General features: G+C 34.7%; 3 protein-coding genes across 4 annotated transcripts; 2 read left to right on the top strand and 1 right to left on the bottom strand.

Annotated features, from left to right (window-relative positions):
• On the bottom strand, positions 204-3272 carry LOC104727088 (uncharacterized protein At1g04910-like). Its single transcript, XM_010446094.2, has 11 exons — positions 2996-3272; positions 2820-2913; positions 2626-2693; positions 2441-2529; positions 2163-2340; positions 1946-2074; positions 1423-1559; positions 1092-1305; positions 817-1001; positions 621-716; positions 204-545 (listed from the first exon to the last, which is right to left on the bottom strand). The coding sequence occupies exons 1-11, from the start codon at positions 3212-3214 to the stop codon at positions 410-412; spliced, it is 1545 nt and encodes a 514-aa protein (XP_010444396.1). The 5' UTR covers positions 3215-3272; the 3' UTR covers positions 204-409.
• LOC104727087 (probable inactive ATP-dependent zinc metalloprotease FTSHI 4, chloroplastic) lies at positions 11121-15776 on the top strand. 2 transcript variants are annotated; one of them, XM_019233226.1, is made up of 17 exons: positions 11121-11541; positions 11701-11956; positions 12300-12675; positions 12766-13024; positions 13128-13259; positions 13349-13423; positions 13496-13621; positions 13699-13808; positions 13900-13978; positions 14052-14189; positions 14275-14386; positions 14473-14636; positions 14738-14843; positions 14929-15005; positions 15092-15235; positions 15324-15482; positions 15577-15776. In XM_019233226.1, exons 1-16 carry the CDS (start codon positions 11269-11271, stop codon positions 15465-15467), a joined length of 2571 nt encoding a protein of 856 aa, XP_019088771.1. In that variant the 5' UTR covers positions 11121-11268; the 3' UTR covers positions 15468-15482; positions 15577-15776. The 2 variants fall into 2 exon arrangements, with proteins under 2 accessions (XP_019088771.1, XP_010444395.1); XM_010446093.2 differs by having other exon boundaries at positions 15572-15776.
• LOC104727086 (beta-D-xylosidase 4-like) lies at positions 21040-24365 on the top strand. Its single transcript, XM_010446092.2, has 5 exons — positions 21040-21581; positions 22020-22307; positions 22539-22708; positions 22797-23653; positions 23747-24365. Exons 1-5 carry the CDS (start codon positions 21156-21158, stop codon positions 24334-24336), a joined length of 2331 nt encoding a protein of 776 aa, XP_010444394.1. The 5' UTR covers positions 21040-21155; the 3' UTR covers positions 24337-24365.

Here is a 24666-nt window from a genome sequence, read left to right as displayed (position 1 = left end):
ATGAAAAGAAAAAACACACATACACCAAATCCACATAAACACAGACTTGGATCAGTACTAAACTATGATGTTTAGTAGATCTTCTAAGTTCTAACCAAATTTAACACGCTCTTCGTTTAGTAGATCTTGTAACACTAGAAATAGTTTGTCTGGATCAGTACTAAACTATGATGTTTTGTTCTTGTTTCCATTATAGCTTACAATAGTCTGGAAGAAATTTTGAATCTTTGTATGCCAAAGAAAATTCCATGGCTATTGTAATTGTAAAAATACATGATCTCGTACATGTCCCAGGATTAATCTGAGAAATATGTGGTAACTATAACTACGATGGCTATGCCCATCTAATGAAACAGAACAAAAATTGAATGTTTTGAAGAAACCAAAAAAAAAGTTGGAAATATATTAGTTAGGGTTCTCTGTGCTGCTTTGAACTGCAAATACACTCTGGGTATGGATTCTCATAAAAGGCTTCTTCGTTTCTAAACCGCGCACGTCCTTTGATCCCCTGTGTTGGTCCTTTCCTTCTTCTCGGTGCACCTTGCCTGCAAAACCGATCAAAAGAATGTGTTTATTGTAATTCTGACTTGTATAAAGCAAACATATGATTATTTTGTTACCTGTCTTGATGCATTTGCTTCACAAGATTGGACAACTTAGGTCCCTCTCTTAACTGTCCTCTCTCCATCTTACTGAAGAGTTTCACTAATCCTTTCCTGCATACAAGACGGAACTTGTCATGGACTGTAACAAGATGAGTAAAAAAAGATGAAAACATTTTGAAGTTAGAAGACAACAAAAGGAAGAAGATGGAACCTGTCTGGAGTGATAGTCCTGCGATGACCTAGAAATCTGCGGTGACCTTCAACGGCTCTTGCCATGTTTCCAGAATGTGAAGGAACAAACACATCACTCTCAACTGAAATTATATAATCAAGAGCAGCCGTTTTAGTCGCATGGCCTGTGAAACCTTTCAACTCGCCTTTCAGAGCTAGTGTTTCCTACAAAGTCCGGAACATGAAACAAAACATTATATCATCTTTAGATCGCCCGCCAGTAACATGGAAAAATAAAGAGGTGGTTGAACAGACCTTAAAAACTAGATTTGGGAAGCGCGACTTAAGCTCAGAGAGTCTATCATCACCCCCATAGATATCCCCTGCTGCAATATAAATGACTGTTGACTGAGGATATCCCAGACCTTTCAGAAATATTCCCACTTCTTTTGGAGTCAACGGACAAAGGCCTTCCTCTCTCTGCTCTGTTGAGTTTATACTTTTGATCTTCCAATGGCTTGTACTTTCCCTATGATCAACCAGTAATATAAAGCTTAAAAATCGTAACTTTAAGATTAGATGAGTTTATGCTCTTATCCTTTCATGTTTACTTTGTTAAGATTAGATGCACAGAGTAATTTATTACCGCATCACTCTTAGTTCTTCGGATTCAGCATCAGTGAGACCATAGGTACAACCAGTGAAAGCCAACATGTCCTTCTCATATCTCAGGTGCAATGCAATATATCTCCCAGCACGTGTCTTGAGTCTCTCAACCAGCTTCTGTGGTGTCACCGTCATGATTGCTCAGAACCCAAAGTCTACAGGAAGCCCCATAGGACACCTCTTAAATGCATAAACTACTGAGACTGATGTATGATAGAAAAATCTGTGTTCATTCTTCTATCAAGCTTCTCTGAATAAGGCCTCTATAACACATCATACCAGTTTTTGATATTTCAATCATTGGATGATGAAAACTCATTGACCCATACGATGGAGTACAGAACTTCTATATAGTACCCAAAGAGAAGATAAACTTGATATTTTTTTTCTATGTATGCAAAGGAATAAGATTTTACTACGGCCTTTCTATGTTGTGTTGTGTGTGGGTGGGTGATTACCAAACAAACAAGAGCAGTAAGAATTGGCAGTAAAAGGGTCCAAACCTGTCCAAGGCTTTCAATGGGAGGAGAGAAGCGGAGACCACGATACAGTACACGGCATCTCAATCTCTGAATGTCAATAGGCAGGTCATTATTTGCAAGACGAGAATCTGATTTAGCGACATGTATGACCTGCATTTTTGGTTATTCTGTCAGTTATTTAAAGAAGAGAAGATGAGTGAAACAGTATGAGGCAAATATACAAGTTGATTAAGAAGACCTTGTAGTCCTTCCACAAGTGTGTCATCTCTTCATAATATCCAACACTAGACCAAGAAGTGAAATGCTTCCTTGCTCTAGGAAGAGATTCCACTTCCTTTGGAAGCTTCTTAATAACCTTCACATCTCTCTTCAGGGATTTGATGAAATGTTCCTCGTCAAAAATATCTGAAAAGACACTGAGGAATAGTGAAGTGTAAGTTAGCAATTTCATAACTACTAAGTACTAACTAAGAGCCCAAAAACCCAAACACTAAGGCATAATGAAGTTACAAATACCTTGAATCTTGCCAAAACGAACGCTTATCCAGCTCAGGAATGACTAAAGTTGCATTCATTATGTGGGCAACAGCCACTATATCTGCTATCTGTACAATATAATATAGTATGCTTATCGAATCAGTTGAGATTTGGCACAATCATTCATTTCTACTAACACAAGTAACATGAAAACATCAGCTTACACCAGTGCGCATTTGATTTAGTCCACCATTACTTCTCACTGTAATATAATGATCTGATTCTGAAAGTTCTGCAAAAGATAACAAAACAATCGTGTGGGATTTAAGATCAAACAACACAAAGAAAGGAATCTGAAATCAATCAATTCGAACAACAAATCCCAATTCATGTACAAGATCCATCAGAATATAGATACCTTTGAATTTAGGAGTAGGCTTGACACATGGATGCAAACCAAATCTGAAAGGAGGATCCCAAAGTTGAGTATTTTCATTCGATTTCTGCAAATTCTGAAGCTCAAAAAACACAAATCAAGACTCTTCATTTCTTCATTCAAATCCAAAACCCACGAAGAAACACTAATAAATTTACCTTCCTAGGAGGCAAATACGGTGGCGGAAATGATTCTGAATCGATTAGATCCCGATGTTGGTCATCGTCGGTTTGTAAGTTTCTGGAGCTGAAGACAAGAACCCATATGGTAAAAGCAAAGATGAAGATCAAGTAGAGCGAAATAGCTTTTATAGAGAAGAGTCTTGCTGAAGAAAAAGATGAGACTATCGAACGAGATGAACTTCTGTGTTTCACCATCTCCCCCCGATGAACAAACAAGACAGAGATCTACATTCTACAACGTCTCTTTCCTCCTCCGGTCCGGACATCATGCTGTTTTTTTTTTTGCTCGTTCAAATCCGGTTTGGTTTCAAAATTGCTGTTTTACCTACCGGAAATTCGAATTTGACAGTGTCCGGTTCTTGCATCTACTCTAAACGGTGCCGTGCAATGCAATAACTGTAAAACCCACCCCCGTTTCGAGATTACGTGGGTATTAAATATTAATTGAGTGTTTGCCCAAATGTTTTTTTTTTTTTTTTTACAAATTGGAACATGGCAAAATTATGAATCTACATTACTTCCATTGCCATTAAATTATTATTGCTTTTACAAATTCGAACATGCCAAAATTATAAGATTGTTTGCCAATTTTTTTTTTGTTATATAAATATCTTTGTAATTCTAAATAAATATAAAAATATAAAATAATCTTAGAATAAAAAGGAAAAAATATTAATGGGAGTTAATGAGATGTCTATTATTATATTATAATCTTAAAATCTTAATTTATTATTTTTCCTAATATGTAAAAGAAAAATATTAATCAATTAATGAGAATCAATAACAATTAGAGTACTAGAAAGATTTTCTCATATCTCAATCAATAAAATTACCTAAAAAATAGAGAAATCTATAAATCATCTAACACTTTTGACATGAATGTCTCCAATTTAAAGACCCTCCTCACATGTACAATAGAGGTGCCTTAAGATGCAATGGACATTGTGGTTGTCTCCTCCAACGACATCACACTAAAATGAGTGTCGTATTCACATAGAAGAAAACACTTGTTTGCGATCTTTGTAACAAACAGTTTCTTGAAGGACCAAATGCTGACTTCTTTGGAAGGAAAACAGATTTAGCTGATTCCCTCTTGATTGAAGAGATGCTGGGTCGAGCCATTGACGGAGGTCTTCCTCCCACCATTATGTTAATCACTTCCGACTCGGATTTTGATATTTCGATGAGGTATCTATGTGAGGTCTCATCTTTAAAATTAAAACACACTTTTTCAATTCACCGGTTCGGTATCTTCATAATTAGTATTTGATAGTGAACCGGTGATGTTCGGTTGCAACAGAACCGGTAATGCGTTTTAGAAAGAGAAAATGTCTAAAACGCAACGTTTTATTTATTTATTCGTACATGCATGTGTTTTGCGTTTGCCCAATTATTTAACGTCTTTGTCCTTTTGTTGCCTTATAACATTACAAAGCTTTTAAAAGCAATTTTTTTTTTGTTTGAATTCGTTATGCATGTGTTTTGTAATTGCTAGTGTGACATATAGAGCAAATATGATTTGATTTTCCTTAATAGGTGAAGGAAACAGAACAAAATAATAAAATGTGTCGCTCGTTCGTTGTAAACTTGTAAATTGTAATCACTAATCGCCGAAACCAACAGTTACAAAAACTTAATTCGGTCTAAAGTAACAGAAGAGCTCTCGTCGTAGTTGTTTAGATCAATATCAATCATCACATAACACACAACTTCACCGGTCTCGACACTCTCTAAATATAATGCATGCATGATTTCTAGAAATAACTAAGCTCGAATCGTAGTTATGACAAACCTAACTTTAAGATTTAAAAATCCGTTAGACCAAAGGAAGGCAAGTGTAAATAAATAGTACATTATAAGATACTACTGTATTATTATTCATTGAAACTCTCTTTGTAGGTACATCCGTACATACTATATTTCATTTTCCAACAATCAATGATTGCGATCAATAGTTTTTCTCAAAGGTTGCTTTCATTTGTTACAATTCTATTTGAAAATGCATCAAAAGTATTTCATAGTTACAAACTTATAATTGCTTAAAATTTTAAAATCTATTAAACTGTGGCAAAATCCAAATTAAATATATTCATTTACGCCAATAAGTTGTTTATAAAAAAAATTGTATAACTCTTACGGCCATACATCTTAATACCGTTTAAATAGATCCGAAAAAAAAAACAAATGGACAGTACTGACCAAACCGTTTTCGTTGTGTCCAATCGAAGAAATATAAAAGAAGAAAAAGTCGTAAGAGTTGATGACATAATTAAACCCTTTAATGTTTGGACGAGTTTCATAGAACATGGTGGACAAAAATTATAGTACTACACTGTTTAGTATTTTTTCCCTTTTTCTAAAAAAGCAAGCCACGTAAATAAAAGTGTATCAGTAGTTCACAGCTAATATATACTGTATATTAATTTGTTTAATTTACAAAGATGCGAAGGAAGTGGTGGTTAAGGGCATGCCAAATACGGAAAAGCTAAGCAAAGAAGAATCGGGTAGTCTTCATAATTTCATACTTTTCACTTAATAGTAATCTTTCCTTTTTATCATCCCTTTTTCTTAAATTTCCTCACCTATTTCTCTTTGTTCAAATTACACTATTTTTGGAAATGGGCACTGCACCTTCGTGTGAGGTGTAGTAGACTAGTAGGTTCATTGCGCCTTATCGTCTGAAAATGTTAAACCGGACCGTCTTGAGTCTTGACATATCAAAACATTCAGTGACCCCATTTTGTTCTTTTTCAGATATATATTTTGTTTCCTTTCTCTTCTTATTGATTTCTTTTACCATTTTACTATAACAAGAATGATACAAATTAGGAATAGGCAAGTAACAGCATATGGTTCTTTTTTTAAGTGGGATCCTAGAGTAGGGGCACTTTGAAGTCACTAATGCATTGAATATGGGATTAATTGCTAATACCTTCTCTCCTTTTCTAATTATCCTTTTAATCATTTTAAATAGAGTAAAAGGGCCATAGACGATGTAATGTGTAAACGAGTAAGGCCCACACTTTTGTTTACATTTGTTTAAACAGATCCGAAAAAAAAAAATGGAATAAGAATTTGAATAAAAATGAGTATTTCTCCATTTTTGGAAATAGATAGTGTCTGTAAGAGATATTCCAAGATACACAAGATTATATGATATCTCTATATTAGGAATGTATAGTAATGGCTTAACCTAGAGGTTCCCTCTCCTCTTCTGTATATAAACCTCTACTGTACTATTGTAAAGACATACTCAATAAACATTCTTTACAGTGTCATCCAACTTGCTCGAGTAGTAAAAAAAAAAACATTCACATGATCATTAATTGGGGCAAGTTAATGAGAACAATAATTTATACAAATAATGGTCGAATGCTTGAATTTAATATGGTTTACAGCTTACACCCATCCAAACAAAAAAGATTGTAAGTCTTTCAATTTTGAGGGAAAGTTAGAAAAACTTCATTTTCTTCTGCGATTTTTTCAAACCATCGGAACCAAACCCCATTAAATACTAGCTCTTGCTTTTTCATTTCTCTATCTTTCTCTTCTTCAAGCGAGATCTGAAGATATCCGCATTCATATCTTTGCTGTTTCTTGTGCTTCTTTTGGTTTAGTTACACTCATAAAATGGAGAACAGAGGGAAGGGAAAGGAAGGACGGTTCGAAAGCATGCCGGAAAAGTGATTCTTCATCGTCTTCCACGAGTAAGAAGGATGAGACGGTGATGGTAGAGACCGCGACGCAGGAAACTCAAACTCAGACTCGTGCAAGGGAAGTCGCGACTAAGGTGAAATCTCCTCAGCCTGTGGAGGAGGGAAAAAAGGAAGAAGAGGTGAAAGAGGGTGCATCTTCATCTCAACCAGAACTTTGTCGTGGTAAGCATTTGTCATCCACCGAGAAGGAAACGGAGCAGAAACATGTTGATTCTCGATATTTTTTTGATGAAATGTTGAGTCAGGCACCTTTTAACAATCTCTCACCTAACATGCTTTTCATTTCTGTTGATTGTGATTCTGTCCTACAATTTAGTTATTTGACATCTGCGGGATAAAATATCTTTGTGGCTAAGAAGAAAAATACAAATGGTTATTTGAGTTATACGCCATTTGCTTATGCCACGTGGTTTTGGAATGATTTACGGAAAGGAACCGACGCATATGAGAAATATTGTCAGGAACATGGTTCTATATTGAGTCTGGATTATACTTTCTTTTCTTCTTCTACAACTACTTTTTCTTCAATATTGATGTTGGTTAGTTAGGTTTATTTAAGAGTCTTACATTGTATCCGAAACTAAAGGTCTTCGAAAAACAAAAAATCTTCAAAGGTTTTACGTTTAACTGAGTTTCTCCCCTTATGAAAATAATTTTTTTTTTACTTATTTTTGGCATATGTTTTGCTTATTTTTGGCACATGTTTTGTTTATTCTTTTGCTAATTTAACTTTTCATATTAAACAATATATAATATGTAAGATGTTATGGAAATGCAAAATTTTATCGATGAAACTAGTTGAAAAATACTTAACTATATGTAATATGTTTTAATTTTTATAATGTCAAAAACCATTTAAAGTTTAACACCTTAAATTAAATTTTAAGTAAATAGAAAATAAAATGTAAGTATTATATATATATATATATATATATAATGGACCATTACTTTTCTATATTGAGGATAAAACAAATGTGATAAGATATAAATGAAGAAAAAGACAAGTAATTATATCGATTCATTTTATTGATATAAATTCATTGATTTTATTTCTTTGCAAAAAAAAAAAAGAAATTGTATTGCAGTTGTATTGCAGGCACATGAAGAGCCCATTGATGATCCTATGGAGACAGATCCTCCAGAGATGGGCGCCCCCCAACGTCCAGAAGAATTGATGCAAACACTACAAGCAACACAACTTTGTCGGATGGAAGAAGCACTTATTGAAACGATGTTGGGTAATGAGATCCTTAGAAAAGCACGGAGTCGGGCTACAAAGGATGGACTTATTTTGCATCTTCTAATGGGCTTGTGGATGCCCTTGCTTGGCAAACACGTTTCTGTAAGGGACTATTGTGTGAGGATTCATGGCGCACGTAATTGGGTTGGATCAGAAACCAGCAAGACCATATTATTTGCTGGGATTATGCCTCAACCGACTTGGTCAGCGCTGAGAACATAATTAGCGGATGGGAAGATGAATATCATCCTCTAATTAAGTACTTGGCATTTATGTATAGCTTGTCGTCCCGATCTCCTTGGTAATGACAAACGAGCAAAGGAACGTGTCATATGTGTTAAGGCTATGATGTGGGTTTAGCCGTAACACATATGATGTTCCTTTGCTTGTTTGTCATTTACCAAGGACAAGCTATACATAAAGTTCTCGAAACCCTTAAACCCTTCTAATACCCTCTTCCCCTTTCAATTTCGGGGTTCTCTTTCTAGTTTCGTCCGTCGGAGAAAACCAGAGGGAGCTAAATTAAGCTGTAAAGTCAATATCTTTCCTTCACGTAGAGATGGGTTGTTGATTACTTGTTGCAGTACATTAGAACGCTTAATATTCCAACACTTTCTCCAATGGGAAGATCAGTACTCGTTGATTATTTTAAATACCTTGAATCTTGCCAAAACGAACGCTTATCCAGCTCAGGAATGATTAAAGTTGCATTCATGATGTGGGCAACAGCCACTATATCTGTACAATATAGTATGCTTATCGAATTAACATGACAACGAACCGATCAATTATATAATGAGTTATAGTTTTTTTTTTTTTTACTTTCTCAATCGTTCCGATCAAAAACACAAATCAAGACTCTTCATTTCTTCGTTCAAATCCAAAACCCACGAAAAAAGACAGAAATTTCTCTTCCTAAAAGGCAGATACGGTGGCGGAAATGATTCTGAATCGATTAGATCCCGATGTTGGTCATCGTCGGTTAGTATGTTTCTGGAGCTGAAGACAAGAACCCAGATGGTAAAAGCAAAGATGAAGATCAAGTAGAGAGATATAGCTTTTATAGACAAGAGTCTAGTTGAAGAAAAAGATGAGACTATCGAACGAGATGAACTTCTGTGTTTCACCATCTCCCCCGATGAACGACAAGACAGATCTACAAAGACTACAACGGTCTCTTTCCTCCTCCGGTCCGGACATCAAGCTTTTTTTTTTTGCTCTTTCAAATCCGGTTTGGTTTCAAAATTGCTGTTTTACCGGAAATTCGAATTTGACAGTATCCGGTTCTTGCATCTACTTTAAACGGTGCGGTGCAATTCAATTACTATAAAACGCACCGTTTGGAAATATCCTAAAATACGTGGGTATTATTAATTGAGTGTATGCGCAAAATGTCATTTTTTTTACGAATTAGAATATGCCAAAATTATGAATCTAATTACATTCATTGCCATCCAATGATTGCTTTTACAAATTAGAACATGCCAAAATTATAAGATTGTTTGCCAAATTTGTTTTTGTTATATAAATATCTCTGTAGTTCTAAATAAATATAACAATATAAAAATAATCTTACAATAAAAAAACGAAAAAAAATATTAATGAGAATTAGCGAGGTTTGTTATTATATTATAACCTTAAAATCTAAATTTATTGGTATTTTCTAATATGTAAAAGAAAGACATTAATCAATTAATGAGAATTAATAAATTAGAGTAATAGAAAGATTTTCAAAGATTTTCTCATATCTCAATCAATAATATTACCTACAATAATCGATAAATCTATAAATTGTCTATTATTCTTAAAAATAATTTGACATGAATGTCTCCAATTTAAAGAACCCTCACATGGAGAATTGAGAAGAAAAACACTTATTTGCGATTTTTAAATGCTCAGTCGAGCCATTAACGGAAGTTTTCCGACTCGGATTTTGATCTACGTAAGGGCAACTATCAGGTGTACCGCGCCATAAATCATAAAGGAGCCAAAAAAAACCTGCTGCTGAATTGAATCTGAGGTGTTACATGCTGGGTGAGTCAATGTTTGAGAATTTGCCCCATATTATTCTGTTGGTAACGGCTAATAAGTATAACCATAAGGGTATAACATAAAATTTAATGGAAATGAATTTGTGTAATGAATGTATAAAATCCAACTTGTTGTAATTGTATCTCCAATGGAAAAGGATCTTGTATAATGAATGTATAGTACAAAATACTATATAGATTGGTTATATAATTTATAAATACTAGTTAGAATCTTCTGTTATTTGTTTAGTGATTTATTTTTAAATTTCAAAATCTATAATATATTTTAAATGGATTTGAAAGTGAAAATATGATGATTCAAATCCAATAAGAAAACATGTTATTTCATTATTGATGTGTTTGGATTTTCAAATTATATATGAATTTACAAATCAGTAAACCAATAACACTTCTTATCTATTTTATCGAGAAGTCAACCAATATTTTGAGATTTATATGACATTTCGAAAATTCATATTTTTTTCGTTCCAAATTTTAAAATTGATGTGTTTTTGGGGAAATTTTAATATTACTTAAACTATATTTCTATCATTAATTAAAATTTATATATATACATAAATTTGTGTATATATGTATAATATCCTATAAACACTTAGAACTCTTAATATTCTAACTCTTTCTCCAATGTATAATATCCTATAAACACTCAGTACTCGTTGTTGATTATTTTAGTATCTAGGATAGGTAGGTACACAAATGTGCCTATGGTAATGATGAAATGCTAATCTCTGGTTTGGTTTTGGCTTTGAAGAAATTCAGTCATTGAATCAGATAAGTATAAGGCTTTCTTCATGTACATAACCAAAGCCAATGAACTACTCGTTGGTGTTACGTCTATATAAATATTTCGTATACTTCATTAAGGAAATAGTATCGTAGTTCAGTGGTTACGAGAGTTTGACATCAGTTTGCGTTGTCAAGGGTTCGATTCCATAATATTTCAGTTTCTTTTTTACTAATTTTTAAACGACGTCGTTTTGAGTCAGTTAGAGAAAAGAAAAAGAATTGTGCTCGGTTCGATAGCAATAACAGATGTTGGGTATCAAAATTACTGATCAGTGTATCTCGGTTACGATAGAACCGAGTAATCTATTTAAAACGCACCGTTTTGATCGTCTCTTCCAATCTCCTCCGTGAAGAACCCACCCAGCTTCAAGATTTCACCTCCTATCGTTAGAAATTGAGGGAACTATAAAGTGAGGAAATTTTTATCCTCTCTGATGATTTGATTTCAGTCCAACAATGGCGTTTTATATCTCGAGTTCATTAGCTCCAACCCATTTCTCGAAACCCTTAAACCCTTCTAATACCCTCTTCCCCTTTCAATTTCGGGGTTCTCTTTCTAGTTTCGTCCGTCGGAGAAAACCAGAGGGAGCTAAATTGAGCTGTAAAGTCAATATATTTCCTTCGCGTAGAGATGGGTTGTTGATTACTTGTTGCAGTACATCGAGCTTTGAGTCTACCGAGTCTTCAGTTTCACGGGAAGAAGATGCTGAGTCGAATCTTTTATTTGAGGTCTTTCTCTTTTTTTAATCTCAATTGCAAATCATGTCAAAGTTTAGATTTTTCTAGAATGGGAAGTGACAAATCAATTAGGATTTTGAATTGTATACTTGTAGATAAGAGGGTATGTTGCATTCGTTTAGTGGAGTTTTTAAAGCTTTGATTTTGCAGAGATTAAGGGACGCTGAAGGAGAACGACTTAGCAATATGGAAGAGCTAGAGAGAAAGGCTAATGTACAATTAGAAAGGCAGCTTGTGATGGCTTCAGATTGGAGTAGAACATTGTTAACTATGCGAGGGAAGTTAAAAGGAACAGAATGGGATCCTGAAACCTCTCACCGGATCAATTTTAGTGATTTTATGAAGCTCTTAGATTCCAACAGTGTTCAATACATGGAGTATTCAAATTACGGACAGACCATATCAGGTTCGAAGTTACAGAAAACATTATGATTGCAGTGTTTTTTTTTTGTAATTGGTAACACATGCCAATGAAATAAATTTGCTCAACTGCGGTTAATTTCCGAAAAAAGCTAGTTCCTTCTCGAGGATTTTCTTTCAATGATGCTGTCGCTCTTAGTTCTGTTTTCAGCGTTTCAGTGTGACTAGGCTCTTTAGTTGGTCTGCCAGATATTATTACTATGTGTGTTTCGGGGATGATATCAATATGAACTACGTCTGTGATACATTGCATCATGCCTCTCAAAGCTAGAATATGGTGTCAAATTTGCTCTTTGATACATTTTGCTTAAGTTTTGTTGTTGGTGCAGTGATATTGCCTTATTATAAAGATGGGGATCCCCAAGGAGAAGAAGAAAACTCGAACAAGGAGATAATTTTTCGTCGGCACATCGTTGACCGAATGCCAATTGATGGTTGGAATGATGTATGGAAGAAGTTGCATCAGCAAATAGTCAACGTCGAGGTTTTTAATGTAGATGTGGTTCCAGCTGAAGTTTATACTACAGTTGCCACTTTTGTGGTTTGGTCTATGAGACTTGCCCTCTTTGTTTCGCTTTATGTTTGGATCGACAGTATCACAAGGCCAATCTATGCCAAGTTGATTCCTTGTGATCTTGGAACCCCTACTAAAAAGATAAGGCAGCCCCTCAAGCGTGAAGCACTTGGTTCCCTAGGCAAGAGTCGGTATGTTTAGAAATGTACTACTTCCTTCGGTATTGACCACTTCTGCTCAAGTTTGTTGGATCTAAGATTATGTTTGATTCTCTCTTTCAGGGCAAAGTTTATATCAGCAGAAGAGAAAACTGGTGTAACATTTGATGATTTTGCCGGTCAGGAGTATATAAAGAGGGAACTACAAGAAATTGTGCGGATTTTAAAGAATGATGAGGAATTTCAGAATAAAGGCATCTATTGTCCGAAAGGTGTCCTTCTTCATGGACCTCCTGGAACGGGGAAAACTCTGTTGGCTAAAGCTATTGCCGGAGAAGCTGGTTTACCTTTCTTTGCGGCAAATGGAACTGACTTTGTCGAGGTGTGTGATTGATTACGTCAGCATGTTAAACTGTGCTAAGTATCCTGGTTTCTTAAGGTCTTGGTTTAAAGGAGTTATCCTTATTTCTCTTTCAATCTCTCAGATGTTTGTAGGAGTGGCTGCTTCTCGTGTTAAAGATCTTTTTGCTAGCTCTCGGTCATTTGCGCCATCTATAATCTTTATTGATGAGATTGATGCAATTGGAAGTAAGCGAGGTGGACCTGATATTGGTGGGGTAAGAATTCCATGTTTTCTTTGTTCCGGAAATTAGAGCTTGCTTTAAGAAAATTAACTTTCTTTTGAAATGTGTTACTAACTGAATAGGGAGGAGCAGAAAGAGAACAAGGTTTGCTTCAAATATTGACTGAGATGGATGGATTTAAAGTCACTACATCGCAAGTAATGTTTCTATTTGCAATAAAATATATTTCCGTGTAAACATTTCGTACTATTAATCATGGATCTTGTCAGGTATTAGTCATAGGTGCAACAAATAGGTTAGATATTCTTGATCCTGCTCTCTTAAGAAAAGGGCGTTTCGACAAGATCATAAGGGTTGGTTTACCTTCAAAAGATGGTCGACTGGCCATATTACAGGTACTTAGTTTAGCTTTCCCAATCAATGATTTTTGGATTGCTTTGTGCTTTAGCTAAAGGCTTTCGTTTTATGAAAGGTCCATGCTAGAAATAAATTCTTTCGGTCTGAAGATGAGAAGGAGGAATTGCTGCAAGAAGTAGCTGAGAACACTGAAGATTTTACTGGAGCAGAACTCCAGAACGTTCTGTAATAAATAATGCTAGAACTTTTAACTATGTGTTTAGACTATTGCAGAGGTAAAAACGGAAAACACTGATGTTTGGGTAATTGTTTACAGAAATGAAGCTGGAATCTTGACTGCTAGAAAAGATTTAGATTACATTGGAAGAGAGGAACTCCTAGAGGCGCTTAAGAGGGTAATTAGTGTTTAATTTCCAGCTTATCAACGCTTAGGTCTGCTTTAGCAAATGCTGATTCCACTAATTACAGCAAAAAGGAACATTTGAGACTGGGCAAGAAGATAGTACTGAAGTTCCAGAGGAACTGAAGTTGAGATTGGCTTACAGAGAAGCAGCTGTTGCTGTTCTTGCTTGTTATCTCCCCGATCAGTATCGTCCAATTAGCGAGGTTGATCAAGAAACTTGATTTCAGTTTCTTTCATGTGTTATATTAGATTATAGTATGACTAAGACCATTGTGCTTCTCTCTGCAGACTGACATAAACTCGATCCGAAGCCAACCAAATATGCGTTACGCTGAAACTTCAGGAAGAGTTTTTGCGAGAAAGTCAGATTATGTGAACACAATAATCCGTGCATGTGCTCGTAAGTTATAAATCCAAAAAGAAAGCGAAGAAATTACTCTCACGTTCCATTATAGATCACAAAAATCTCTGTCACTTACTTCACAGCCAGAGTAGTTGAAGAAGAGATGTTTGGAATAGAAAACTTGTGTTGGATATCTGCGAAGTCTACTTTAGAAGCTTCACAGCGAGCGGAGTTTCTGATTCTTCAGACGGGAATGACTGCCTTTGGAAAAGCTTATTACCGAAACCAAAGAGACCTCGTTCCAAACGTAAGTTTCATTTATTTATCTTACTTCCAGCCTTTTTTTTTTTTTTTTAATTAGCTCTTGAGAATCTCAGAAGCCACCAATTTCGATTCTCCTTCATGTAGCTTGTTCCGAAACTTGAGGCATTACGTGATGAATACATGCGGTTTGCTGTTGAGAAATGCTCATCAATCTTACAAGAGTATCAATCAGCACTTGAAGAAATCACAGGTTTGGAATATCAAATGTTTCTTCGTTACAACTACAGACATCATCATACACTCAACCACCTTAAAGATTGTGATACTATTTTCAGATGTGCTTCTTGAAAAGGGAGAAATCAAAGCTGATGAGATTTGGAACATTTACAACACAGCTCCACGGATTCCTCAAGTTAGTTATCTCTCTCTCTCTCTACTCTCTCTGTTTTGGTTTTTTTTTTTCCCGGTTTTCAGATCTTTTAATTCCTGTAAAAACAGAAACCTGTGAGACCTGTCGATGAATATGGAGCCTTAATCTATGCGGGAAGATGGGGAATTCACGGAGTATCGCTTCCTGGAAGAGTAACATATTCACCAGGAAACATCGGTTTTGCGACATTTGGCGCTCCACGTCCAATGGAGGTATGTATGTAGTAAACAAATGAACTCATAGATCATAATAACAAACGTTTTTTTTTTCTCATATCCTCTTGTGTTATGTTATATGCAGACCCAAATCATCAGCGATGACACATGGAAACTAGTGGATGAGATTTGGGATAAAAAGGTTGAAGAAATAAGACAAGAAGCTGTAATTCAAGTTGAAGAAGAAAAGAAGAAACCTCAGATTTTGATGGCAACCCATTTCTTTTAAAATGAAAACTCAATTGTAAGTTTCTCAGTTTCATTAAACATCGATAAGCATCTATGTCGGGAAATACTAACATGAATTTAACTGATTTGTCTCTGTTTGTTCAGTTCAGTTTTGCCGTCTCAAGAACATCATATGAACAAATCTCTCCAGGTGAGAGACTTTAGAGATTGTAATGTATTCTGTAAAACAAAGGGATCTGTAGAAAACTGTTGTTGGAATCAACTAGTTCATTTGTTGAGAAATGTCAAATGTGATCATTTACAAAATTGATGTTTTTTACTATTTAAATTATTTATTAGTTGATGCACTTTTGCTTGGCTGTAGTGCATGGGCATACCAACAAAAAAAAGTAGATACAATATCATCCCATTACGAAAAGAACAGATTGCTTTTTTCTATTTTCAAATATGTTGATTTTTTTTTTTTTTTTTTTTGTGATGAGGAATTTGGATATCATTATCTGTATTAACAATCATAGAAACGTTGAAAGAGATTGTCAATTTGAACACTTACCTAACCAATGGCGACAATAAAGTCGCAGGTCGATGTCAAAAGTTCAAAAAACATAATCTTCTTCGTCATTAGTTCAATGTGAATTTTCCTTCTTTTTTTCTCTTAGCTTTCTACATTTTAAGTTTTGAGATTCATTTTATATTTATATGCAATTATGTTTTGTTTTGGTGCGTTATATCAATGTTGTTCTTCTCTGTTATGATTTATTTTTTTAGTGTAGATGCATCATTTTTTTGTACGATTTAAAACTTTTGGTTAATTAATCAACTAAAGTTGGGCCAAAGATTGAACAAGTTGCTTAAATTCCAAGTTATCCATAATGAAAGCTTTAACTCTTCTATGATCTTAACATGATAAGATGATAGTAACTTTATAGTGGACCATATATACATATGTTCTTTTTCACTTAAATTTTTAATCTCAATTTTGGTTCGAACGGGGTCTATTCCATATTTGGGGCTATATTCTTCTTCACTCAATCGTATTAACCATATCATATTTTTGTTACTACTCATTTAAATAAATTAATTTGAGATTTACAACATGAAATAGAAAAACAGATTTTGCTGGAATTCCGAATTTGTTCGGATTGGTATCCATCAATCATTATCGATAATTTATTCACATCCAACAAAAACTAATATAGTAAATTTGAACATCTATATCAAGCCTTAATGATTGCTCAGTGTAATTTACGTTTCTTGATCAAAAGTAATCAATTATAAGGAAAGAGATTGGTTTTCAATAAAAACTAAAAATATAATCACCGACATATATAAATTAGCAAGAAATCTACATTAAAAATCTTAACATACACTTAAAAAAAAGATATAGAGAAATTATTTTGCGTCAACTGATCAACCACTGCTTGGAGAACATGGTTATCTAGTGACACTACTACTAGTCTTATTGAAGTCGTTAGTGTTTGTCCAAAGAAAAAAAAACTTGAAGTTGTTTGTACTTAGTATCATTCATTATACAGTATATGTTTAAGGGACTATATTTTATACGGCAATAATTATTTTTTGTTATCATCATTGCATTATTTGAAACTAACATATAAATTTATTGAGTGGGTACGTAGTATGATTCTTTTTATTAATTCGTGGCAGGTTTTGTGTTATACAGTATAACATATGCGTGTGTGTCATTTATATAATCCATAATTAAACAACATTACGTACATCGGGTATATTTACTAAATAATCATATTGTTTAAATTAATGATCAAATAAAATTTTGGACGTTTTTATTAGGTAAATGACTTTAGAATAACAACATCACAAATGGCTGAAAATTTTCAAACGGATTTTAAACAAATAATATGTTATCCAATAACAAACTTTTTATCTAAAATGTAAAATATATGTTACTTTCGATGATATATTAATTTATCAAATAAAACGTTACTATGTACAGTATAATATATATAACCACTGTAAGTGTTATTGTACATAGAAATATATAGGCTTTATTAGGTCATAAGAAAGTATTTTATTTAATTATGAATTATGAACAGGGTTACATAATGGGGCATGCATCTTTCTATTTGATATTAAGAATATTTTGGGTACGTGAAATGCGACCAATTACAATAATTGACAGTAGTTATGTCTTCATCGATCCTCACCTCACCTGCTCTAACTATAAATAATATTGTCTAAAAAGTCACATGTAAATAATATTCTACAATAACATCACCTACCTTAGTTATATTATTCAAAGAGTAGGTCAAATTTTTGTTTATCGATAAAATAAAATGTAAAATTTATTCGGAAAAAAACGTTTTTACAAGTGGTGCTTTAGTTTAAAATTTTATGAGAGTAGGTCAAATTTTGTTGTGATAAAATGAAAAAGAAAATCTTGACGACGTTATAATATTAAATCCAATTGTTTTTTATAAAGAATATAAATAAATAAAGAAAAAGTAATTTCTCCGACAAGTTAAGATTCTAGTGGTGGAATCATGCAAATTATTATATTGCGCATAACACAATTCGTATAATGATAAGTAAAAAACGACAATATAATTGAATAGAGTTCTTAAAAATGAAACATGACAAAAGGTACACATTTGATTTTTTACCGAATTTTGAAACTCGAAAATTACAAACTTTATCATGAAATTAGTAAAATAAGTGAGCAACCAAGCATATACATAAATTTATAAATCAATTTTTATATGTGTTTGTGTGTGTGAAATTAACACATGCATTTCAAAAAAACATTATGCGAAAAAAGTTTACAGAAACATATGAAATCAAATGATCGAGACATTGTTGTAACGTATTTAAGACGTAAATAACCTAATTGATTTTCTTTATGTCCTCACAAATTGCTAACACGTAACCATGCAACTTTAATTTGTTTTGGAGCCAGTTTGTAATATTATCCTCAATATGTATGTCCCAAATGCCGCAAACCTAACTATATATCCATCATTAAATAAAGCGAGATTGATTTTGATTTTGATAAGTATGGTGATTGGAATTTCATAATCAGATCAGACTTAGCTTTATTGTAGCAAATTAGCAACTGACATTAAACTAGTATAAATTTAACATAGTCATTATTGGATTCTAATTATTTTAAAACCATAAAGATTTCTCTAATAAAAGGAGCAGTATTCTAATACTTGCATGTTTCATTTAATATAAACAATAATTAATAGCTGCAGACACTTAGCAATCATTATCTTTGTGAATTTGTTTAATTTAACAAATAAAGTGTAGATGATCCCCTTCGTTACTTGTGACAGAGTGAAGTATGTGTCCTATGAAAAGTGCAAACAAATAAATCTAATCATTTCTTCTTCATCCTTAATCTCTCTAATAATACTTGTTATGTATGTTTATACATATATATCTGTAAATCACTAATTTCAAAAACCTGTAAATAAGTTGTTAGTACTTATTGCAGACAAATGACAATAATACTTGCAACTTGCAACGTTGTTTTCCTTTTTTTTTCTTTTCTTTGGTTTTATGTGAATTATGGAAATTGTATGTTTCTTGGAATCTTGGTCCAAAGCTAACAAAAATAAAAGCAGACATTTTGCCCAAATAATAATAATAATAATAAAATAATAAAATAAAAGCAGACACATGCATTGGATGTTGATGTGGAAACTCGATCGTTTATTTGCTCTATGTTTTCGTAATACATTTTCGTACTCAAAAAAAAAAAAAAGGATAATTTATATGGGGGTTTATTCCACTTTTGTAATTCGTTTCGTCCATTTTTTTCAGATATAACCAAAATATATATATATCTAAAACCGCAATCAAATTAATTTGAAGAGTTTACAACTTTTGGTGAATGTTGCAATGACCAGAAAAACGTGTTCAGTGAAATTCATATATATCGTAGACCCACATGATATGATGGTACTATCTCACTCATCCATAAAACTCATATACATACGTTAAGTTAAATCCAAGTGGTGCATATATACTTATTTTTTATATTCTTTATGATTGTAAAAGTACAAACATTTGCTTTCGTATGCTACGTGTCAAATCAACTACTCGACTTAGTTAAGAAAAAACTTAGCCAAAAGTAATGAAATTGAAAACTATAAACTACGAAGTAACAACACTATACTAAAGGTTTTAGGATTAAAGAATCTTCTATTACTAGATGGATAATTTTGTAGTAGATGTTATATCGTAGTTTATCTTTCAAAAGGTTGAAATCATGCTCCCATGAAGTTTTTATGTTATCCAAATGAGTAAATTAAAGGAACTATAAAAGTATGAGTATTATAAACGGGGTTAATCTATACTATATGTAAAATGTGAGGTGAGTCACGCGCAAGAAAAAACCTTAATTAGTGACAGGCTGTCATGCAAATGAAAACAACTGTTTGAAAGTCGAAACCATCAAGGTTCACGGACTCGAAACAAAGAGAAGCGCAACTTGCTCTTTGCAGTACCTCGACAAATTTTTTTACCATTTGATTAAGAATACGACACCGTCACGGGTCACTACCAAACACTTTCTCCTTATTGGGATCTATGACTTTTCTTTACTCTCTTGTTCAACCAAAACCAATACAAAAAGAAAACAACATTTTCCACCGTAAAATGGTGATGAAATTAATAGAAAACTAGAATTTGCACATTTAAATAGTGATAGTTTTTTTTAGGGCATTTCACTGACTCACACTGTTATTATTAAAAGATGTGTTTATATGTGGGATCATCAACTGGACCACGTTAAACTAAGTGATCCCGCATAAGTTTCAGTATTTCAAATAAGTCTTAAACATATTGTCTTTCTTGTTTACACGCAACGCAATAGCCAACATCCTTGATCATTTTCAACCAAAAAACGACTTAGCAACCTCTCCCATTCATATATGCACACGACAAAGTCCAAAGTTTTTGACTCTAATCGTCTGGAGTATCCAAGCCACATATATCGAATTGACCATACCCCAACGCTTAACCAAACACAGTTAAGTTAAGGATCACCAATTTTAAAAGATATTATTGCTACACCCCTTCTTTTTTTTTTTCTTTTTTTTTAACAAAGTACTGCTACACCCCTTCTTGATAATAAACTACAATGCTTTTGGACGTGAAGATATTGGCAGACCCAAAAACCAAAGATCTCGTTATATTGAAAAAGAAAGCATTTTAATATGGGGTCGCCTGAAAACGAAATTGTATATATACTTACAATTCATATTTTATTAGTTTTATACCCAAAAAGGTAAGTCTATACGGTGAGACAAAAGGAGAAGAAGTAAATTTATACGTAGAATATTCGATGTACAGCTTTTCATGGAAAGCTAAAACCCACTCGCATAGTCGCATGCTTTCTTTCTGTTTTTTTTGTAAAAACTGTATAAAGTAAAATCAGACTTATCATTTAACAAAGACACAGGGGTCATAAATCCTAATACTATCCACAAACACCGTATGGTCCGTATCATTATTTCTTTCCTCGAGTATCGTATCATCTTTTTCACATAATCTTAATTATAATATGCCAAAAAAATATTAATAAATGTCGACAATAATCTATACTAACCACAGATTCTTTAGCGAGAGAGCGTAGCCTCCCTAGTAGGCTAGTAGCGGCTTTATACCACTCTTTATTACTATAAAAACAGTATCACTAACCACAAATAATATCCCACGAAACCTAAAGACACTGCGCATTTACGCAATGGGCTCTTCTTCACCATCCTCTGTTTCCTCTGTTCTTCTTTCCTTTCTCTGTTTCTTCCTCTACGTTTTAGATTTATCAAACGCTCAATCTTCATCGCCGGTTTTCGCCTGCGACGTAGCTGCTAACCCTTCTCTCGCCGCTTATGGATTCTGCAACACCGTTTTAAAGATCGAGTACCGAGTCGCTGATCTGGTCGCGAGGCTCACTTTGCAAGAAAAGATCGGCTTTTTAGTGAGTAAAGCTAATGGCGTGACTAGGCTTGGGATTCCGACGTATGAATGGTGGTCGGAAGCACTTCACGGCGTTTCTTACATCGGACCCGGCACGCATTTTACCGGCCAAGTTCCCGGGGCCACGAGTTTCCCTCAGGTTATACTCACCGCCGCATCTTTCAACGTATCTCTCTTTCAAGCCATTGGCAAGGTAATAATAAAAATTTATCCATTTTCGACTTATGTATAAATATTTTTAAATTCCTTTTATTTTATTTTCGTCCTTTGCTTTTTATTTTTCTTTTTGGATAATAGGAATATCTTACTTATTATGAAACTGGGTCACTCGTATTTCTTTTTTTTTTTCTCTTTCGTTTGGTACAAGTTAACACTTTACAGCACGTTATACGACGTCGTTTTCGTACTTATAACCAGTACTGAATATCCCACATTGAATTGTGTTTTCAGTGCCCATGATGATTCATGGTTCGGTTTCGGTTTATTTCTTTTTCTATGAAATCAACCGGATACGGCTTCGTTGATTTAAATCGGTTTCGGTTTTTATGTTGGTTTCCTCAATACAATTTCAAACCGGATTGGATACACTATGGCTTTTTTTGTATGACATTAGTATTACGTGTTTGTTAAGGTTGTCTCGACGGAAGCGAGGGCAATGTATAACGTGGGATTAGCCGGACTAACGTATTGGTCACCGAACGTGAACATATTCCGAGATCCTAGATGGGGAAGAGGACAAGAGACTCCAGGAGAAGATCCATTGCTCGCTAGCAAGTATGCTTCCGGGTATGTTAAGGGTCTTCAAGAGACTGACGGTGGCGATTCTAACCGCCTCAAAGTTGCCGCCTGCTGCAAACACTACACTGCTTACGATGTCGATAATTGGAAAGGCGTAGAACGTTACAGTTTCAACGCCGTGGTATATATCTTAAACATTATTCAGTGTTTTAAACTGTTTTTATCAGAGTAAGAATTAGGAAGTCTGATAATTTGGTATGTTTGGCTCAGTTCTTGGTGTGGTTTATTTGGTTAATCCGGTTCAATGGTAGTAAACCCGGGTTGGGTACAACATTTGGTTAGAGTAGACTAAATACAATTTTAGTGTTTTAACCAACTGTTTTTTTTTTGTGCTTTTGTTGTGATGGAGTAGGTGACTCAACAAGATATGGATGATACGTACCAACCACCTTTCAAGAGTTGTGTGGTTGATGGGAATGTGGCGAGTGTTATGTGTTCTTACAATCAAGTTAACGGCAAACCAACATGCGCTGATCCGGATCTGCTCTCTGGTGTTATCCGCGGTGAATGGAAATTAAATGGGTAATGCTCTCTCTGATCCGATCAGTGGGTTTTTAAACTTTTTAAAGATTGTTTTGGTTTTGATTTTTTTCCTTTTTCTTTCTTATAGCTACATTGTTTCAGATTGTGATTCAGTAGATGTGTTGTATAAGAACCAACACTATACCAAGACTCCAGCGGAAGCTGCAGCCGTATCTATACTGGCAGGTTTAGATTTGAACTGTGGCTCGTTCTTGGGTCAACATACAGAGGAAGCGGTTAAGGCTGGTTTGGTAAACGTGACAGCTATCGATAAGGCGATTACGAACAACTTTTTGACCCTTATGCGTTTAGGATTCTTCGATGGAGATCCAAAGAAACAGATGTACGGAGGGTTGGGTCCTAAAGACGTATGCACACCTAGTAACCAAGAGCTAGCTGCAGAAGCGGCAAGGCAAGGCATTGTTCTACTCAAGAACAATGGATGCTTACCGCTTTCTCCTACATCGACCAAAACGCTAGCCGTGATTGGACCGAACGCTAATGTCACCAAGACAATGATAGGAAACTACGAAGGCACACCGTGCAAATACACAACACCACTTCAAGGTTTAGCCGGGACGGTATCTACAACATATCTACCAGGCTGCTCCAACGTAGCTTGTGCGGTGGCGGATATAGCCGGCGCCACGAAACTAGCTGTGACAGCGGATGTGACTGTGCTTGTGATCGGTGCAGATCAATCAATAGAGGCAGAGAGCCGTGACAGAGTGGACCTGAATCTTCCAGGACAGCAATCAAAGCTAGTGACAGAAGTGGCTAAAGCAGCAAAGGGACCGGTCTTGCTCGTCATTATGTCCGGAGGAGGTTTCGATATTACATTCGCTAAAAACGACCCAAAGATCGCCGGAATTTTATGGGTTGGTTATCCCGGAGAAGCCGGTGGTATCGCTATTGCCGATGTTATCTTCGGCCGTTACAATCCAAGTAAATACTCTGTTTCTAGTAGCCTAAACCGGTAATAATAACCGGGTACAGTAATTGCAATTTTGATAAACCGGTTTTGGTTTGGTTTTGTAGGTGGGAGATTACCGATGACTTGGTATCCACAGTCGTATGTAGAGAAAGTTCCGATGACGAACATGAACATGAGACCCGACAAATCAAACGATTATCCGGGTCGGAGTTACAGATTCTACGCCGGAGAAACGGTTTACGCCTTCGGAGACGGACTCAGCTACACAAAATTCAGCCACACCTTAGTCAAAGCTCCACGTCTCGTTACCCTCGGATTAGAAGAGAATCACGTTTGCCGATCATCGGAATGTCAATCGCTTGACGCGATCGGACCGCACTGCGAAAACGCCGTTTCAGGCGGTGGATCTGCGTTTGAGGTTCAGATCAAGGTACGAAACGGGGGAGATAGAGAAGGGATACACACGGTGTTTCTGTACACGACGCCGCCGGCGGTTCACGGATCGCCGAGGAAGCATTTGTTAGGATTCGAGAAGGTTCGGTTGGGGAAGATGGAAGAAGCGGTGGTTAGGTTTAGGGTTGAGGTGTGTAAAGATTTGAGTGTTGTTGATGAGGTTGGGAAGAGGAAGATTGGTTTGGGAAAGCATCTTCTTCATGTGGGAGATTTGAAACATTCGTTAAGCATTAGGATCTGATTCTTAATTAATTTATTTCTTTCTTTTTATTTGAGAGAAAACAAAAATTAAAAAGAATATGCTTAAAATTGTGCAAGTTGGAAAAAAAGAGGAATAAAAAAGAAATTGTGAATCTCTTCTATTCTTTTTTTGAGAATGTGTGTTTTTTTTTTTTCATTTTCAATTTCTTGTGTCCGAAAATTATGGGTGTATATATCAAGTAAAAAGCTCATGTAACAAGAAAAAAAACTAAAATTACTATTGGGAATATCTTAAGCAAAAAAAAAGAGTGAGATTTATATATTTTTTATGATTCTGTGTGTGTGTTTTTTTTTTTTTTTTTTTTTTTTT

This window comes from Camelina sativa, chromosome 11, assembly GCF_000633955.1.
Source record: "Camelina sativa cultivar DH55 chromosome 11, Cs, whole genome shotgun sequence".
Lineage (NCBI taxonomy): Eukaryota > Viridiplantae > Streptophyta > Magnoliopsida > Brassicales > Brassicaceae > Camelina > Camelina sativa.
Note: the sequence above shows the minus strand (reverse complement) of the source record. Positions and strands in the feature narration are given on the sequence as shown.

Excerpts from the sequence above, each read along its gene's own strand:
- LOC104727086 (XM_010446092.2), top strand. The coding sequence starts at position 21,156 with ATGGGCTCTTCTTCACCATCCTCTGTTTCCTCTGTTCTTCTTTCCTTT. Across the intron at positions 21,582-22,019 it reads TCTTTCAAGCCATTGGCAAG|GTTGTCTCGACGGAAGCGAG; the intron begins GTAATAATAAAA and ends GTGTTTGTTAAG. Across the intron at positions 22,308-22,538 it reads GTTACAGTTTCAACGCCGTG|GTGACTCAACAAGATATGGA; the intron begins GTATATATCTTA and ends GTGATGGAGTAG.
- LOC104727087 (XM_019233226.1), top strand. The coding sequence starts at position 11,269 with ATGGCGTTTTATATCTCGAGTTCATTAGCTCCAACCCATTTCTCGAAA. Across the intron at positions 14,387-14,472 it reads AATAATCCGTGCATGTGCTC|CCAGAGTAGTTGAAGAAGAG; the intron begins GTAAGTTATAAA and ends CTTACTTCACAG. Across the intron at positions 15,236-15,323 it reads GCGCTCCACGTCCAATGGAG|ACCCAAATCATCAGCGATGA; the intron begins GTATGTATGTAG and ends TGTTATATGCAG.
- LOC104727088 (XM_010446094.2), bottom strand. The coding sequence starts at position 3,214 with ATGGTGAAACACAGAAGTTCATCTCGTTCGATAGTCTCATCTTTTTCT. Across the intron at positions 2,341-2,440 it reads TCGTTTTGGCAAGATTCAAG|TGTCTTTTCAGATATTTTTG; the intron begins GTATTTGTAACT and ends ACTATTCCTCAG. Across the intron at positions 2,075-2,162 it reads ACTTGTGGAAGGACTACAAG|GTCATACATGTCGCTAAATC; the intron begins GTCTTCTTAATC and ends CCAAAAATGCAG.